Below are 19095 nucleotides of genomic sequence, written 5' to 3' on the forward strand. Positions count from 1 at the left end.
AGGTGGGGTACGTTTCCTCCATGCGGTGATTCAGGGCTGTAGTTTCTTCCATTTTATTTTATGGCTCTCATTTCCTAGAGCATTGGAGTTCTCTGCATGTGGCTAGCAGATGAGTAAAAAGGGATGAAGAAGGTATACCTGTATCTTGATCATTTTTCCCCAAAGTGACACTTACCACTTCTCTGCATATTCCATTAGCTAGAACTTTCATATGTCCCTACTTAGATACAAGAGGAGCTAGAAAATACAATCTCTGGCTGACTAGCTGCTTCTAGCAAGTTCTGTGCTAGGGAAAGCACGAATCCTAGTAAACAGATGACCGGCAGTAGTTAGCCCCCTGTAGCCAAAGATGAGAATAGTTGTGTTCTCCTTCCTCCTACACGGAGAACACATTCACTTCAACTCCAGGGAATCAACTCAAAGTCTCAGCCAGGCCAGAATCCAGCATCTCCATCAGGCCCAGCTGTGGCTCTGGTGACCTGTGAACTGAAGTTCATGTTACCCACCTACTGTCCACCTCCCCTCCCCACCCTGCTCTAGCACCAGTCCAGTCTACGGCAGTGGAACAGGTGCAGGAGAGCTGCCAGCCAAGTAGCCCATTTGGGGAAAGGAAAAAAAAAAAAAAAAAAAGGTTACAGTGGAAAATCCATAGCAATAGTTGTCCAGGGACAGCACTGAAATCCTGTCCTGGCAGTGTTGAGGATCTCTTGATTAGACCCTTGTTCTGCATCTGAAAAAGAACTTGTCCTTTATTGCTCCTGGCCCTTTGGGCTCTACACATGGGGAGCCGCTGCCTGTCTGTTAACATCTGTGGCAACATCATGTAGAGGACCATGACCACTTCATGCATGTGCAGTTTGGGGACCTGGAAACTGCCTTGCAGTCATTGTTAAGACTAAGTTCAGGGTTTATCTATCAGTACAGTTCTTTTACAAACAATGTATTTCATATGTATGGACCTCCATTTGTTACATGTGTCAATGTTTGTCCCGAGAAACAGACAATTCTAGGTCTTTCAAAAGGAAGAAATGTAACACAAGGTATTAGCTTCACATGTGATAGAACAGAGCCACCAAAGAAATGACAGTGAGTAAACCCAGAGACTGACAAAATCAGCAAACTTTGGCACATCTTAGGGTTAGAAGTGCAGTAAGAGGAAGTAAGATCATCAGATAGTATCTGAGCCCTTAGCTCCGATAAGAAGAAACTATGGACTCCCTGAGGGATCTGAGCCATCCGTATTCTTTCACCTTTGAGTGTCCCTACATAATGGGCCCTCAAATGTTTAATTGAACAGAGATAAGCAGTAAATCCTTCCACTGACTTCACTTAAAAGTACACATTAGGAAACTAAAATGTGGCAGAAATGATGGTATTCAATAGTGAGATTATCCTTAATTTGTGGATCGGATGCAATTAGTTGTTTTGGGACCTTATTTAGTAACTGTCATCAGCATTTAGAGAATGAGAAAATGGTCAAAAGTCTTCATTTAAATATTCTTGTCCTATATGAGACTTTTGGAGTTTGGAACAATACCAATTTTTGTGTAAACAAAAAAGGAAGAATTAAAAAGGAATAAAGTCTTTAGGTAGCTCATGCCAAAATATATTTGGGGGATAAAAGGATGTGGTGGGAAGAACGAGAAAAAGCTTTCCAGAATTGCTAGGGAAATGGCAGCTATAGCTTCAGAGGGTAGATATACAGCTCTTAGTCTTTGCTGCTTTTTTGGAGTCTTCCCCTAAGTTGATAATAACGTTGTTTTGTCTACTGGTTTGAGCCAAAAATTATCACTTTTTTTTTTTTTTAACTCTCATTTAAGAAAGAATCTGTAAAATATTCCATTGGATATTTTTAGCAGTCAGAATGGATTACTTCTATAATATCATTTTTTAAAATATCACAAATGCCATTTTATCTGTTACGGGATGTGCCTTTACATGCTTAAGTGTGTAGATATGCTGGATTCAACTCAGCTGTGGCTTTTAGGATAGGCTTGAGAGAAGTCTCAAAATAGTAGTTGCATTTAACAACTTGGAAGTTGAGAATAGTTTAAGTAGCTCTTATGACTTGCCTTTCCTAGAGAGAAAAAGAGCTTTGCTTGAAAATTTCTCTGTGAATAGTTCCACTTATACATGGAAATGAAGACTTTTGTTTTTTGGCAGAGCATGCCAAATTCAGTTGCCGTGTTTTGTTGTAAGAACATTTTAGCATACCTGAGCATGTTTATAATTCTTCCATTTACATAGAAATTTCAGGTTGGTTTACTTTTCACATTGGTATAAAATAAGAGTGGCTTAAAATACACACTGCATTTCATATCTTTATCCTTCAGAATATAGTCCTCCCATTTAAAAATATCAAGGCTTGGATATAGGCCATGTCTAAATAATGTTATGACTGACTAAAGTGGGGAAAATATATCATTTTATGTACAGGCATTCCTCAGAGATACTGTGAGTTTAGTTCCAGAGTTCTGCAATAAAATGGATATCCTGATAAAGTGAGTCAAATGAGTTTTTTGGTTTGTCAGTGCATATAAAAGTTATGTTTACACTATACTGTAATCTCTTATGTGTGCAATAACATTGTCTTTAAAAAGTAAATACCTTAATTAAAAAATACTTATTACTAAAAACACTAACCATCATCTGAGCTTTCAGGAAATCATAATCGTTTTGCTGGTGGAGGATCCTGCCTTGATGTCGATGATCACTGACTGATCAGGGTGGGGGTTCCTGAAGGTTAGGGTGGCCATGGTAACTTCTTAAATTAAGACCACATGAAGTTGGCCATTATTGATGGACTCTTCCTTTCACGAACGATTTCTCGAGTATGCGATGCTGTTTGCTAGCATTTTACAAACGGTAGAACTTCCTTCAGAATTAGAATCAGTCCTCTCAAACCCTGCCACTGCATTACCAACTAAGTCTGTGTAATATTCTAAATCCTTTGTTGTCAATTCAACAGTCTTCACAGCATCTTCATCAGGAGTAGATTCCATCTCAAACCACTTCCTTTACTCGTCCACAAGAAGTACCTCCTTACCTGCTAAAGGTTACCAGGAGACTGCAGCCCTGTACTGAGTGACTCTGCCGGTCACGTAAATGCTTACAGGCCATTTCAGGGTAACTAGTTGGCTGAATTTCAATATTGTTGTAACTCAGGGAATAGTTGTTCAGTCATATCTTCAGGTTCTACTTCTGGTTCTCTTGCTGTTTCCACCACATCTGCAGTTACTTCCTCCCCTGAAGTTTTGAAACCTCCCAAAATCATCCAGGAGAACTGGAATCCACTTCTTTCAAACTCCTGCTACTGTTGATATTTTGACTTCTTCCCATGAATCATAAATGTTCTTAATGGCATCTAGAATGGTGAATCCTTTTTGGAAGGTTTTCTATTTACCTTGCCTAGATCCATCAGAGAAATCGTTATATATGGCAGCTTTAGCCTTATGGAATGTGTTTCTTACATAGGACTTCAAAGTGAAAATCACTCCTTGATCCATGGGCTGCAGGATGGATGTTATGTTAGCAAGCATGGAAAGAACATTAATCTCATTGTCCATCTCCATCAGAGCTCTTGGGTGACCAGGTGCATTGTAATATTTTGAAAGGAATCTTTTTTTTTTCTTCAGAGCAGTAGGTCTCAACAGTGGACTTAAAATAGCCAGTAAACCATGTTGTAAACAGATGCGCTGTTATCAAGACTTTCTTATTCCATTTATAGAGCTCAAGCAGAGCAGATTTGGTATCATTCTTAAGGGCCCTAGGATTTTTGGAATGGTAGGTAAATGAGCCTTAGCTTCAATTTAACGTCACCAGTTACATTAGCCCCTAATAAGAGTCTGCCTGTCCCTTTGATGCTTTGAAGCCAGTAATTGACTTCTCCTCTCTAGCTATGAAGGTCTAAGATGACTTCTTCCAATAGAAGACTGTTTCATGTACATTGAAAATATGTTGTTTAGTGTTGCCGCTTTTATTAGTTAGATCTTCAGATAACTTGCTGTGGCTTCAACATCAGCACTAACTGCTTCACCTTGTAATTCTATGTTATGGAGACGGCTTCTTTCCTTTAACCTCATGAACCAACCTCTGCTAGTTTCAGACTTTCCTTCTGCAGCTTCCTTACCTCTCTCAGCCTTCATAGAATTGAAGAGAGTTAGGGTCTTGCTCTGGATTAAGCCTTGGCTCTAGGGAATGTTGTAGCTTATTTGATCTTCTCTCACAACCGCTAAAACTTTCTCTATATTAGCAATAAGGTTGTTTTGCTTTTTATCCCTTGTGCATGCACTAGAGTACACTTTTAATTTCCTTCAAGAACTTTCCCTTTACAATGACAATGTGGCCCAGGAGACCTAGCCTTCAGCCTATCTTGGCTTTTGACATGCCTTCCTCACTAAGCTTAGTGATTTCTAGTTTTTGATTTAAAGTGAGACACGTGACTCCTTCTTGCACTTGAACACTCAGAGGCTATTGTAAGGTTAGTATCTTAATTTCAATATTATTGTGTCTCAGGGAATAGGGAGACCCAAGGAGAGGGAGAGAGACAGCGTAATAATCAATTAGTAGAGCAGTCAGAAAACACACATTTATAAACACAAATTTAAGTTTGCAGTCCTACATGAGCATGGTTTGTGATGCCCCAAAACATTACAGTTGTTCACTGACCACAGACACCATAGCAAATATAATAATGTAAAAATTTGAAACATTTTGAGAATTACCAAAATGTGACAAGATGTGAGGTGAGCAGGTGCTGTTGGTAAAACGGCACCAAGTAGGCCTGCTCAACGCAGGGTTGCCACAGACTTTCAGTTTGTAAAATGCAGTATCTGTGAAGAACAAGAAAGTGAAATGCACTAAGATGAGGTAGGCTTGTATATGAAGAGTAAGCTTTTCTTCTGTGTTGGCTTTGTGAAGCTGTAGAGTTCTGAAATAATCACTTGGTGTTTTGGAGGTTTTGTTAAAAATTATTTTGTTTCAGTCATAATATCTTCATAGTTTCTAAAACATGTTATCAGGGAAAAAATCCTTTGGTATTGATCTAAGGCAGAAAATGTGCTGTGATATCAGTCTTTTCCATCTCTAATTGAGTTGATTTCCTTTAATACTATTTTACAATGAAAATATTAAAATATGAGTTATATTTTTGCTGCCTAAAATAATTGGTTTTACTTTTTTAAGCATGCTATCGGTAATTTCAAAAAATACTTCTTTCTGAACTTTTGTCCTAAGGAGTTTATTTTTTTATTTTATTATTTTTTTTAAAGATTTTATTTATTTATTTGAGACAGAGAGAATGAGAGAGACAGAGAGCACATGAGAGGGGGGAGGGCCAGAGGGAGAAGCAGGCTCCCTGCCGAGCAGGGAGCCTGATGCGGGACTCGATCCCGGGACTCCAGGATCATGACCTGAGCCGAAGGCAGTCGCTTAACCAACTGAGCCACCCAGGCGCCCTGTCCTAAGGAGTTTAGAATAGTCTTGAAATTATAGGTGTCTAACAAGTATTTCTCAACTGTCAATTCAACTGTAGCCTTTGTGCTCTTAACCTCATTATGAAGTGACATAGGAAGAAAACTCGTTATGTGATAATATGAAAACACATATTTGTCAAAAAGATAAATGAGTCTGTATTGAAAACCCATCTGTTGTGGTGGGAGTCAAATGGTTTAGACACATTTGGGCATGATACCTTCTTTTTAAACAGGAAAACAGAGAAAAGATTTCCGTTCCAATCATTAGACACTGTATTGTGCACTTAAATGTTTTCTTTCTTTTTTGTCTTTCACAGGTGATATTATACCCAACTTCTAATAGCTCCAAGTCAGCTGAGTTGCACCGAATGATAGTTCCAAAAAATAGCCAGGACTCTGACTTAAAAATCAAATTAGCAGTGCGAATGGATAAACCACCACATATGAAACATAGTGGGTGAGTGTGTACTTGAAGATCTTTTTCTCCTGAATTACTGGATTTAATTTCAATGTATCGTTTTTGTCAGTTTACTGACAGAGCCAGTATATCATGGAATTTCCCCCAAAATGACATTTATGGAATAGCTTAATTTTTTAAACTGCTAGACACCTTTATATCTAAATACATGGGTATTTAGTTAAGATAACTGCTTCCATGCTAACATCATATTGGTAATCGATTGCAGTGGTATTCTACATCATTTATATTGATGAAGAGTAGTGATAGATGGAGATAACCTCTAAGAGATACTTTCCAAAATATAATGATGGTTGAAACTAGCATAGCATTCAGGTCTCCCAGAAATAAACTTACATAAAATATATTAAAGCTAAAATGTCATTCAGATATAACTCCAGGAGGCTGTGTGAAAGTTTTGTCAGGGAGGGATGTGAGTGTTCATCCAATGTGTGAGTGGAAAATGGCACCGCTCCTGGACGAACCGACGCTGGTGGGTAAGCCTGTTTCCTGGGGACTTCCGTGGGCCGGGGTCAGCCCTCATCTCAGCCAGGGTTCTTTTGTCCTTGTAGTTGGTGAGGTAACAGGTCTGAACTCTGGAATACAATAAAATGAGTTTTTTAAAAACCTGGGTCTTTCCAAGATGAACCCTATAGGACTCGCTACAGTCAAATCCCAGCACAGGGCTGTTAGTTATTAGGAAGGAATGCAACCTTTTTTTCACAGTGGAGAGAAGCAGTTGCTCAAGTGGCTCTGTCTGAGATTAGCAACCAACGTAAGAGTCTAAGAACGTGCATTCCTGTGTGGAGAGGTGCCACCTGCTGGCTTTGGAGCCAGATCACCAGCACTGTGGCGGAGTTAACTGATGAGTCGTAAGATAAGGATTCTTTGGATGACTAACAGGGACTAAGGACTACATTGCTTCCTTGGTTTGGATGGGCAATGTGTAAGCAGAATGAGGCTCAATGATGGGAAGAACAGCTCAGAGGGTGGGCTCTTTGAAAGGAAAATGTAGCCCGCATTATGGCATCTTCAATGTAGTAACACAAACTAAAGGCTAACCATGACTCAGCTCATAATGCAGATGGAGTTCCTGGGATTTAATATTTAGAGTTCTTCTCATTCCTCCCTCTACCTGCTGACCATTGATTTATTTAGCAGGCATGTATTGAGCGCTTACTCTGTTCCTCCCAGAACAAACCTCAATGGGATACCATCTCAGGCCTAAAGGAAGTGGCTAGTCAGGGATTCAGCCTTGTATACAAGTAATTATAATAGTGAACGGTAAGTGCTGTAAGAGATGAATGGGAACTGGTGGAAAGAACACTTCTGATTTTAGCTACAATCAGTCATGAAAATCTCACAAGACACCTGACTTTTGAGATGAAACTTGAAGTATGAATTTGGGTGGGCAGTGAGGAGGAAGGGCATCCCAGTCACATGACATAGCATATCCATGGGCAATAAAGAGTTCTGGAAGGACTTTTAGCCAATGAAGACAAGTTGGGTACAGCTGGCATAGAGAGTGAGAATATTACTACCCTAAAGTGCTTAGAGACTAGTAGAGTCTAGAGTTAGGCATAAAGGAACATATATTCCAGGCACTGCAGTTATTTCTCTACTATTTTTATATCAGTCTCTTTTGATGAAGGGCACCATCCATAAGAAATTGGAACCTATGTTTTATACTTCCAACATAGTCTTTAATTTACAAATGGCCATCACCATGATGAATACCCCTGGAGCCTTCAAAGTGTCCCAAGAACCAAGACACTAAACATGAGGTTGGGCACATGGCAAGCTCTGCAGCCTTTCACTTCTGTGGGAAGAAAGCCCTGCTCTCCTCTTTGGCAACTTCTTCCTTTAGAATGCTCCAGGGCAGGTGGGGCAGTCCAAACCCCTGCCAAGAGTTGATTTTTTTGGTTGGTTGGTTTCCTTTCCTTTTTTTTTTTTTAATCCTTTGCACTGAAGGAGAACTGGTTTATATCTTATCTCTGAGCCCTTGACTAAGTCAGGAACCCCAGGATGGGTCTGGAGTTGACTTCTGTCGAAGACTACCAGTGAAGGGGGTCACTAAAGAAAATTGTAATCCCAAAATAGGCTCTCAATTTAATATAGAAAGCCCAGGAACTCACCTTGGATTCAGATCAGTAATGCTTTAGATCCAGCCACATGAATTATTATCTGCCATTCCTAAAAGATACCAATAGGCAATTCTAGACATTCAGGTATCTCTGCAGTTTATAGTATGTAAAAGGAAGGAGTTCTAGAACTGAAAATACATGTGATGCTGTCCTGCTAGTTGGTATGTTATGCAGCATAATTAAGAATATCATATTTCATAATAGAGATTCAGTAGAAGCTAATGTCCATATTGGACATAATAATGATGATGATCAACCAGAATTAAAGGTTTTCAACATTGCTGTCCTGGCAGTTTATCCCCATGGGCAGGTACAGGTGCTTTAGCGCAAGCAGCTGTTTGGGTTCCTTGGTGCTTGTGGAAACACATAAATATTTTAAATATCACCCCTGTGTATATGGGCAAACATGGTTTGACCTACATCATAATTGTATTCATCTTTTTTCTGCAGTGTCTCATAAATGGATTTTACTGAACTTAATTACATTTAAGAAGAGAAAGTCCGCTAACCTTTTTCTTCCAAGTACTCTGTCATATGCCAAAGCGATAATAGGATATGAGTAGTAGATTAATAGCATTTTGCTTTGGGGCTGGGTTGTGTTCTGTCAATAATTCAGCCTATAATGAATAATTAACAGATGAGTAATGAATAAATGAAAAAGAGACAAGTTAAAAAAAGATTAATTTATCTTTAAAATATGGCAAACCCCTCTTACAGATAGACTTGTCAAGTGGATTAAACAATAAATTGGGAGGGTTATGGATTTTTATCTTCAGACCACTTTTGAGAACTAGACTTTGAAATCCTCTGGGTCTTTAGTTATAAAAACCTGTTGGATGTTCTAAGAATGTGGGCCTCCCTTATATGAACTATTATAACATGTAATGAATATTCATCACATATATATAGCACCTGTGTGGGCCTTCAATTTATTTTATCAGTGTTTTATTTTTTGTGTCCCCAACTGCACTGTGAGTTTCTTAGACCTGTTTGAATCTCAGTGCCCCCTCCCCACACAGTATGCAGTCAAGGATAGGTATTAATATAATAATGATGATGAAAATAGTAGTAGGGTCCTTAGAGTTTTAAGGAAAAAATGGCAATAAGTTGCATTCCTAAGTTGAAATACAAAGGGTTCTAAACACAAGTTAGAGAATAGAGTATAATTTTAATGTGAAAAATATCTAAAACAAATGCATTTGGTTCTCAACTGTTGCTTTTTTAAATAACCTTTTTTTTTTTTTTAAGATTTTATATTTATTTGAGAGAGAGTGAGAGAGAGAGCACAGAGCGGGTAGGGTCAGAGGGAGAAGCAGACTCCCTGCCAGCAGGGAGCCCGATGTGGGACTCGATCCCGGGACTCCGGAATCATGATCTGAGTTGCTTAACCAACTGAGCCACCCAGGCACCCTAAATAACCTTTTTATAAGCAGAAAAATATATCTGATAAAAAGCTCATGTTTCTGATAACTAATCAGTCCATGACTAAATATTATAGTTTTTTTAAAAAATAGGAGTGACTACACATAAATGAAAATACACTTATTTTGAATAAAATAAACATAAAGATGATTTCATTCTTTTAAACCAAACTGGACATTACCACATGACATAGATTTGATTTTTTAAAAAGGGCTCATTTATTCTTTTGGAATATGTCCTATAAACTAATTATATAAACTCATATACATCTGTTAAATGAATTACCAGCTAGGTTTTGAATGGTTAAATAATTCATATCCAGTTTTTTAATTTATTTTCCTCCTTTTTTGGGGAGCTGGAAGACAGAAGTGTTCTTGAACAAATGGACTGTCCTTTAGCATAGCCTAGTGGCTAAGTAACAGTATTAACTTAAATCCCAGAATACTATTCCTGTTTTTATTAAATAACATTTTCCTAAATCAGGTGTTATTTTTTCAGTCAAAAGAAAGGTAAAATGAAATGGAGCTAAATAAAACAAATGATTCTTATGACAATTCAACAATGGTAAAGGAGAAAGAAGAAAATTAAACTGTCACAAATACATAAAGGCAGATGATCTGGATCTATCTGAGGTCTGCATGCAACTGATTATTTTATAGGAAAAAATAAATAAAAACTTCATGAGTAGTATAACTGTATAATAGTTTTGTCACAGTTAAGAACTGGGAAGATAAAGTGTTAGCCAAAGCACTGTCCCATAAATCTCCTGTTTCTCTTTATAGCAGAATCATGCTTGGCTCTTTAAACATTTGTTGATTAAACAGATGTACTGAAATATTTTGTAATTGTCATTTATAAAAGTCTCTGTTAATTTATATCATACAGGTTTAAAAGGCACTGGGCCTGTTTCTTGCTTCAGGGGAGAGACAATAGTTCAGCTTCCAGCAGGAAGAACAGCGTAAGCACCAAGCTGTCTGCATTATTGTTGTCCCATGCTTTCCCAGAGAGCCGACCAGCCATGCATTCAGGGGCTCGGGTGTCATGCTGTCAAACTTGGCATTTGCTCATAAAATGAAATGAATGCACTCTAATAAAACTGCACTGTTGATGATTTTAAGGTTTATCATCTGCAATTTGTTTAGGGGATAGTCCATGATCAAAGGGAAGGAAGATCTTAATTTTGTCAAGGTGGCGTTTGCTGAGAGGGTCCAGGCCTTACAGAAAGGACAGGTCTGTTTTTTCCCTGGAAAAAAATTGATTCTTAATTTAAGTTGACCTTTTAGAATGATTTTCCTACATGTCCTTGTCTAAAATAACCGGGTTTGACATTTGAACCTATATGTAGGTCTATTTGCCTTCCCAATGTGAATTTACCTTATTCTGACTTATTCTAATTTCATAGAAATACCACTTCTTAATGCCTTGCCAAAACTTCTAAGAAAAGTATTTGCTAGGTTCTTAATAAATTTTTTCCCAAACACAGCTTTCAGCTTCCAGAAGAGAAGTCTGTCTGTGATACTTTATAAACATCAATGTAACTGTTATAGAATGATAAAAAAGAATAAGCCATAAAGACAACTTTGTTTTTCCAAATGCCTTATATTCATGTCCCTTTCTATATGCTAACTTAAATCATTAAGAACTTTGTTTCATTTTAATTTACTAGTGACTGACTATGTAATAATGGTAGAAACATTTTCAAATATGGCTTTAATGATCACTAAACTAGATGTTTTAACTTATAACTCCCTTTGTAAAACTTCTCTGATTTCTCCTGTAATAAATTAGTTTGCCTTTAAGCTTAAATGTGGCTTTCTGTTCAACACCCTTTTACTCTCTAGAGTTTTTTCCAGGGTGTAATATTTTAACCTATGTTATTTTCTTCTTTTTCATGCATCGAATAACTACACTCTTTTGCTTTCAAGTATCCTTCAGTGTCCTCTCTGAGCATCTAAAAGGAAATCAGGCCAAAGAATTAAAAGTAGAGTATGAGGTCTTTTAAAATTTTCTTTCAGAACTGACAGACCATATTCATAGGTTATCCTAATTAATTTGGGGCGTTTAAAAAATTATAGTGAAAACTATTTAGGAATACTATATAATTTTATAAACAGCATACAGGATTATAATAGGTCAGTTCCATCTCAGTTGATGCCTTACCATAAAATTTTCGTACTAGGTAATGACAGAATAGTCCTTTTTGGTTTTTTGCATGCATCCAGAAGTTTTAAAATATTAACACTGAGTTTATAAAGCAAAAATTTTGGGCTTGTTAAGTGAGCATTGTGGGAGGTCAGGAAAAATTTGGACTTTATTTAAAATTTTTTAGTTCCTTCCTCTGACTCATGTAGCTGAATAGTGGTGCGGATGGAAGACTGAGCAGTGATAGTTGTAGTAAGAGCCAGGACAGTTGTGCTTGTGGTCCCAGTTCTGTCACTAACGTGGGTGACTCACCACACCTGTCCTGGCCTACTTTCATCAACTGCTAAAGGGGATGTCCGACTAGGGAATTTGAATGGCCCCTTCAGCCCTTCAGAAATATAAGGTCCCAGTTCTGTCACTAACGTGGGTGACTCACCACACCTGTCCTGGCCTGCTTTCATCAACTGCTGAAGGGGATGTCCGACTAGGGAATTTGAATGGCCCCTTCAGCCCTTCAGAAATATAATTATGACTTATCATTTCCTTCCTCATCCCTCCAGGAGCATATTCCACTCATCCCATGGTGTGCCTACTAAGAGAGAATGTACAGAGTTTAGGGTGAATAGAGCTGGTAGAAGGGAGGACACCTGGGAAGATAAGACATTTGGGGTTTATTTGAATCTTCTCAAGAAAAGAAAAGGAAGTATGAAGACTGACTGAAACATCAGGCTGCTTTTATGTAAAATTAGTTTGAAAAATACACTATAGTTATAGAATTGTTTCTATTCTGATAGTAGTAGTAAAAAACAGATGGCTGTCGAGGCACCTGGGTAGCTCAGTTAAGTGTCCAACTCCTGATTTCGGCTTAGGTCATGATCTCAGAATTGTGAGATCAAGCCCTGCGTTGGACTCCACACTTGGTATGGAGCCTGCTTAAGATTCTCCCTCTCCCTCAGCCCCTCCCCCTCCCTCTCTTAAAAAAAAAAAAACACAACAGAAAACAGATGCATATAAATATAACTTGAGAAATGAAATACACTAAATAGAAAAATGCAACTATGGGTGAAATTTTCTTTATTTTCCAGATTTTGCTGTTATGATGAAAGAATGCAGTTACCAAACTAAAGATCAAATAGTTAATTTCTTCTAATTAAAAATAGGTAAATTTGTTGTACCAAAAATCTGATTGTTAGGAAAATTCATTTGAGAGGATTCCTTACGGTGAGTCTTGAAGGGCTCCTGTCCATCCAATATTTAAAGGGTCAGCATGGCTTAGGAACATGAGCTCTGGAGCCAGACCACCTGCCTTCACATCCTGGCTCTACCGCTTAATAGCTATGGGATCCTGGGAAAGTTATGAAACCTCTCTGTGCTTCAGTTTCTTCATAGAATTATTTAGAGGAAGAGTACTTTTTTATTGCAATATAATTAACATACAATATTATATTGGTTTCGGGTGTACATCATAGCTTTAAGAATTCTGTACTCAGTGTTCATCATGATAAGTGTGGTCATCTGTCCCCATATAACGTAATTACAATATTATGTAATGCTGTACTTTTCATCTCTGTGACTTATTTATTTTATAACTGGCAGTTTGTACCTCTTAATCCTCTTTATTTCACTCATCCTCTTCTCCACTTCTCCTCTGGGAGCCACTAGTTTGTTCTCTCTATTTTAGAATCTGAGTTTTTTCTGTTTGTTTCTTTTTCTTTTTTTAGATTCCCCATATAAGTGAAATGTATTGGACTTTCTCTGATTTATTTCACTTAGCATAATACCTCTAGGTCCATCCATGTTGCTACAGATGGCAAGATCTCATTCTTTATAGCTGAATAATATTGTGTATAGATACCACATTTTCTTTATCCAACACTTGGGTCGCTTCCATCTCTTGGCTATTATAAGTAATACTGCAATAAACATAGAGTATGTAAATCTTTTCAAATTAATATTTTCATTTTCTTTAGGTAAGTACCCAGTACTGAAATTACTGGGTTGTGTGGCATTTCTATTTTTAATTTTTGAGGAAACTCAGTACTATTTTCCACAGTGGCTGCACCAATTTACATTCCTACCAAGAGTACATGAGGATTCCTTTTTCTCCACATCCTCGCCAACACTTGTTATTTCTTTTTGATACTAGCCATTCTGACGGGTGTGAGGTGATATCTCAGTGTGGTTTTGATTTGTGTTTCCCTGATGATTAGTGAGGCTGAGCATCTTTTCATGTCTTTAGAAAATGTCTTTTCTGTATGTCTTCTTTGGAAAAACATCTATTCAGGTCCATTTTAAAATCAGGTTATTGTGGTTTCAGACAAACTTTAGTATTCTAGCTCTATGAAAAAAGCTGTTGGTATTTTGATAGGGAGTGCACTGAATCTGTAGATTTTTTTGTATAGACATTTCAACAATATTCCAATTCATGAGCATGGAATATCTTTGCATTTGTTTGTGTCCTCTTCAGTTTCTTTCATGATTGTTTTATAGTTTTCAGATTACCGGTGTTTAACCTCCTTGGTTGTTTATTTTTAGGTATTTTTGATGCAATTGTAAATGAGATTGTTTTCTTGATTTCTCTTTATGCTACTTTGTTATATAGAAATGCAACACATTTCTGTATATTTTGTATCTTGCAACTTTACTGAATTCATTTATTGGTTCTGGTAGTTTTTTGGTTGAGTCTCTAGGGTTTTCCTCTATGTAGTATCACATCATCTGCAAATAGTGATAGTTTTACTTCTTCCTTACCAATTTGGATGCCTTTTATTTCTTGTCTGACTGCTGTGGCTAGGACTTCCAGTAGTATGTTGAATAAAAGTGGTGAGCGTACACATCCTTGTCTTGTTCCTGATCTTAGAGGAAAAGCTTTCAGTTTTTCACCATTGAGTATGATGTTTGCTGAGGGTTTTTCATATTTGGATAAGTAGTATCTTAATGTGTACAGCATGCTTGCAGGAATCACTGGCTAGCTCACAGTAATGATGTGTTTTAGCTATTCATAAAACCCTAAAGAAAGCATATGTTTGAGTTGAGACACTTACTAAAAGAAGGAAAAACAAACATTAAATAATCAAAATATGAAACAAAACAAAGACCAAAAGGCCATCATCAAAAATGCCAATATGTCAGAGGAGATACAACAGGGCTGGGTGGAGTGTGCTGCTCGGGCATTGGAGGAATAGGATGTAGAGAAGACGCTTGTGGACCATACTAAGGAGTACAACCCCTCCTGGCCCTGCATCATGGGGGGGAGGAACTTTGGTAGTTGTGTGACCCATGAAACCAACACTTCTTCTGCTTCTACCTGGGCCAGCTGGCCATTCTGCTATTTCAGTCTCGTTAAAAGCATGGCCTGTGATCCATCCAAGGACAAGTACTGCAGCCCAAATTCCAGATACCAGAGACTGAAATTTTTAGCCTTGTCTGAGGGAACACCTCAGTCTTTGAAACTTTATTGTATTTTGTACAGATCCTTCTCTGTACGAATTTGTTGTGGCAATAAAACACTTAGTAAAACAGCTTACATTTGTATTTTATGTTCTATACCTCTCTGCCCCATATTTTTCCTCCCCAAAATCCATTCCTTTAAGAAAAAAAATCTATTGGAGACATAGGCACTAGCTACGATTTGTTCAAATCTAGGGTTGAAGATGCCCTATCACTTGATCTTGAGTAGGGTAGAGGGGGCCAGTCCTTCAGTCCTTGAAGTTAGTTTCTGTGGGATATAATAGACTAGCCTACACACTGTTCCAGTATTTATCACCCATCGTGCAACCATCATGCACGGAAGAATACCACTCAGATGTGCATGTCAGGAAATGGATGGCAGAGAAACTTTTGGATTAAATCTTACTATCGATCTGATAAATACTATCTTTAAGTGCTCATTTTGTTAAATGTTGCTATAGAATGTTCTGGGCCTTGGGTCTCAGGTGATGTTGATGAATGTGTAGTAGAACCTCTTTTTCTAAGCTTCCTATGGCTGTGAAATAAGTTGATAAGTTGAGCTGATGAGACATTTGCTGGGCTCTAGGTTATTCCCCTCTCTTTCTTCCTGCCTTATCCCAAAAGGATGCTCTAAAGATTAAAGGTGGTCTTAAAAGGGAAAATGAAGCTTTTTGAGCAGGAGCGCTCCATGCAATTCTAATAAAGTCTTTCTGGGAGTTTAAACAAGTAGGCCTGTTGCAGTGTAATTTAACTAGCTGTGTTAGAAACCCCATTAACAATTAAATGAATAAGGAAAAAAATAAGGCACTATTTCCAACTCACCCCCCACCTCTGACAACTTTCTCTTGCTCCTTCTCAGGCACCTATGAGGACTGTTACCGAGCAGTAGAGGGGACCTAGACTGGGCGACCTAGGCTCTAGCCAGGTCTGCCTGCAGGGTGCCCTGGGTCTGTAGGCACATGCCTCCTTCGTTTCTTCATTTTTAAAACAGCATGTTGAGCTCACTAAAATTTTTTTTAGTTTTCTTCCAGCTCTGAAATTTTTCTATTTTATTTATTTATTTATTTTTAAAGATTTTATTTATTTGACAGAGACACAGCGAGAGAGGGAACACAAGCAGGGCGAGTGGGAGAGGGAGAAGCAGGCTTCCTGCAGAGCAGGGAGCCCGATGCGGGACTCGATCCCAGGACCCTGGGATCATGACCTGAGCCAAAGGCAGACGCTTAACCGACTGAGCCACTCAGGCGCCCCTCAATTTTATTTTAAACCTAAAATTTGATGTCCTAAGGAAAGTAAGATAGAAATAGTTCATATTCTTGGGATAGGATGGAAACAGGTAAATGATTTTCAAGCCACATCATTCACTTTAAGGATATCTCCATAAATAGGAGGCAGGGTACAAAGTGGTTAAGAACACAGGCTTCGGGAGTTAGACCTGGGTTTAAACTTGAGCCCTGTCATTTTTAGGCAAACTTGGTCAAGTTCCTTAACTTCTCATAGTCTCACTTTTCTCAACTCTAAAGGTGAATTGTCCCGAGCAAGAAATGAGATGTACTCCTAAAGCATGCAGCACAGTGCCTGTTATAAGCTAAGTGCTTAATCAGCTAGTAACGATCTGTATCAGAATAAATGTTATTTTAAAAAATTATAGTCCCATGAGCTGTAATAAAACCTTCCAGTTTTAAACACATTGTTAGGTTTTATTTGGAAGAAAATGCTCAAAGACAGATGGGGAAATGGCATGCAAATCCTAATTCCTTCAGAGTATAAAAATTATGTCCCCCATTAGGGCTCTCTGCTTTAATTGTTAGGCTTTAGTGTGTTTTTATTTGACAGCTATTATGGATGTAGGTGGTGGTAGTGTGTGTATTTTTTGCTGCTAACTTAATTTTGCCTTCTCTATGTCCAAAGGGAGAAAAATGGAAAATATTACATAAGAGTGCTCAGATAAGCTCAAGTTCTAAAAAACAAAACAAAAAAACACCTGGAGATTATTTCATAGCAAGCGAAAAGAGTAAGCTAGGACTGCACTGGGCTATAAAATAAAGGGAAAAGTTCTAAACTTATTTTTTAAATGGCAAAAGCTTTCAAAGCCTGTTATTTTAAATAACTAGTGGTGTCTTATATGTTTTTAGTGCAGTGGCTAATTTTGCTTTTAATTTTCTTGTTTAAATCATTGGATGAGCATGGATCCTCTCTAGCTCCAAGCAGTCTGTCAGGTTTTGCTAGTTGCGGTATTAAAATCTGTCCACTTTTCAATAAGTTGTTGATCTCAGTAGTTTTTACGTACCAAATAAGTTTTAATTTGTGTGTTTTAAATTTGTTTTATACGTGCTTCATTTAAGGAGGGATTGAAAAGTTGACTCCATACTTATTCAAAACCTTGCATTTTGTAGTTACCATAGCATCCAAGACATTCGTGTAGTTGCATAATTTCTCTCATTAAATATGCTGGTGCTTTATGAAAATAGTCGCCAGGAGACGTTGGCATCGTTGAGATGGCGGTTCTGAGGATGCTGCTTGAATGTTCTCAGCTGGTTCCTGGTACAGCCCCTTCCCAGTGGCGGCCACCGAGAGAAACTCTTCCCCCACCTCTGCCCCCACACTTGTCAGTAGTCTGATCCTACGTGCTGTAGAGCACAAGGGCCCATCCTCACCACCCTCCACAGAATAGTGCCTTTCTCCACTCACCTCCAGCTTTCTCTCCTAATGGGCTTCATTCTTTAAGCTCTTCTCATTACCTGATATTATATTTACTGGCTATTACTTGCCTCGCCACTAGAATGTTATCTCAATTTGGGTGATTTGCGATTGACTAGCTCCCCCCCTCACCCCCCACCAAATCTAATTTCCAAAGGAAAATTTTCATGGTCTTACTGCTATTTTTTTTTCTTACTGCTATTTTTATACCTTGTTTGTTTAGAAAACCGCCTACTGATTAGTAGAAGCTAAATACTAGAGTGAATGTTTTCTTTTCCAAAGAAAGAACAATGCAGAATTTATGTTCACAGTTCTTTCATATTCAAAAGAAGTGTTGGATTGATTGGGTATAAACTTCAAATTACGGCATTATCTAATGGGTACGACTGTAAATTTGTTGGAATATGCTTCAAAGTATTTCTCCAGAGGAATTACAGTAGGTTTTATTAGTCCAAAGACTTCTATAGGACTAGAAATCTAAAGACTTAAGAAAAAAATGTATTCTTGTCCAAAAAACTTGAAATTCAAAGTTCTTATTCTCTACAGGGAGGCTTCCTTTAATAGCTTTTCGCCTAACTATGACGGAAAAAGTAGATTTTTTAATATCTATTACCTGCCAACATTTTATATTTAGACCATTTCTGTGATACGTGTTAGACCTGTAGGACAGTGTTCATATGCAAGAATGATAAATAACCAGTACTTATTAAAGGCAAAAAAGAAAACTAGATTTGAGCTTTGTTTATACTGTCTTTGTGGAATCAATAAAAGTCTTTCGCCTTTTTTCTCCTCCAGTAACTCCTGATTTGAAAGTCCTATTTATTTCAGAATTTATTCTGTCAGTTCTGTTTCATGAACACTTTTACTCCATTTACATTGCCCCCCCCCAAAAAAAACTTCATGAAAATATTCTCCCCAACAACTGACAAAGAAGAACAAAGAGAAAAACTAGTGCCTTGATCATCAGAGACAGGAATCGTCAGGGATCTATCAGAGGGGAGGGAGTGGTAGAGCGGAGGGAGCAAGCCAAGAACCTCTGACTGCTGTCAGCTTGTGTAAAGATTGCAAAGGGGTCAGAGCCTAGTGTGGGTCCAAAGCAGGAAGAAACTTAGGAGCCTGAAGAGTACAAGAACTAGAAGACAGGATGAAGCTTCGCAGTAGTGAAACACAATAGTAGCGAAAGAACTTGGTCAACATATATTGCTGCAAAGCTGACCTCATTTGGAAGACCCTGACAAAGAGTAAAGTAGGTTTGGAGTGGGGGTGGGGGGTGGTAATGACCGATCCAAAGGGAAGAAAACGGGTG

The 19095-nt window shown here is 38.0% G+C and overlaps 1 protein-coding gene and 1 pseudogene across 9 annotated transcripts in view; both read left to right on the forward strand.

Annotated features, from left to right (window-relative positions):
- CADPS2 (calcium dependent secretion activator 2) overlaps window positions 1-19095 on the forward strand; it is a 495106-nt gene that overhangs the window by 265327 nt on the left and 210684 nt on the right. For all 9 annotated transcript variants that reach the window (XM_081800170.1, XM_081800179.1, XM_081800171.1 and 6 more), the window contains exon 8: window positions 5792-5931. In XM_081800170.1, the coding sequence (XP_081656296.1) occupies window positions 5792-5931 (140 nt within the window). The remainder of the gene's footprint in view (window positions 1-5791; window positions 5932-19095) is intronic.
- LOC145716491 (dynein light chain 1, cytoplasmic pseudogene) lies at window positions 12048-17806 on the forward strand (annotated as a pseudogene).

Source organism: Leptonychotes weddellii, chromosome 12 (genome assembly GCF_054177405.1).
Source record: "Leptonychotes weddellii isolate Sample4059 chromosome 12, ASM5417740v2, whole genome shotgun sequence".
NCBI lineage: Eukaryota > Metazoa > Chordata > Mammalia > Carnivora > Phocidae > Leptonychotes > Leptonychotes weddellii.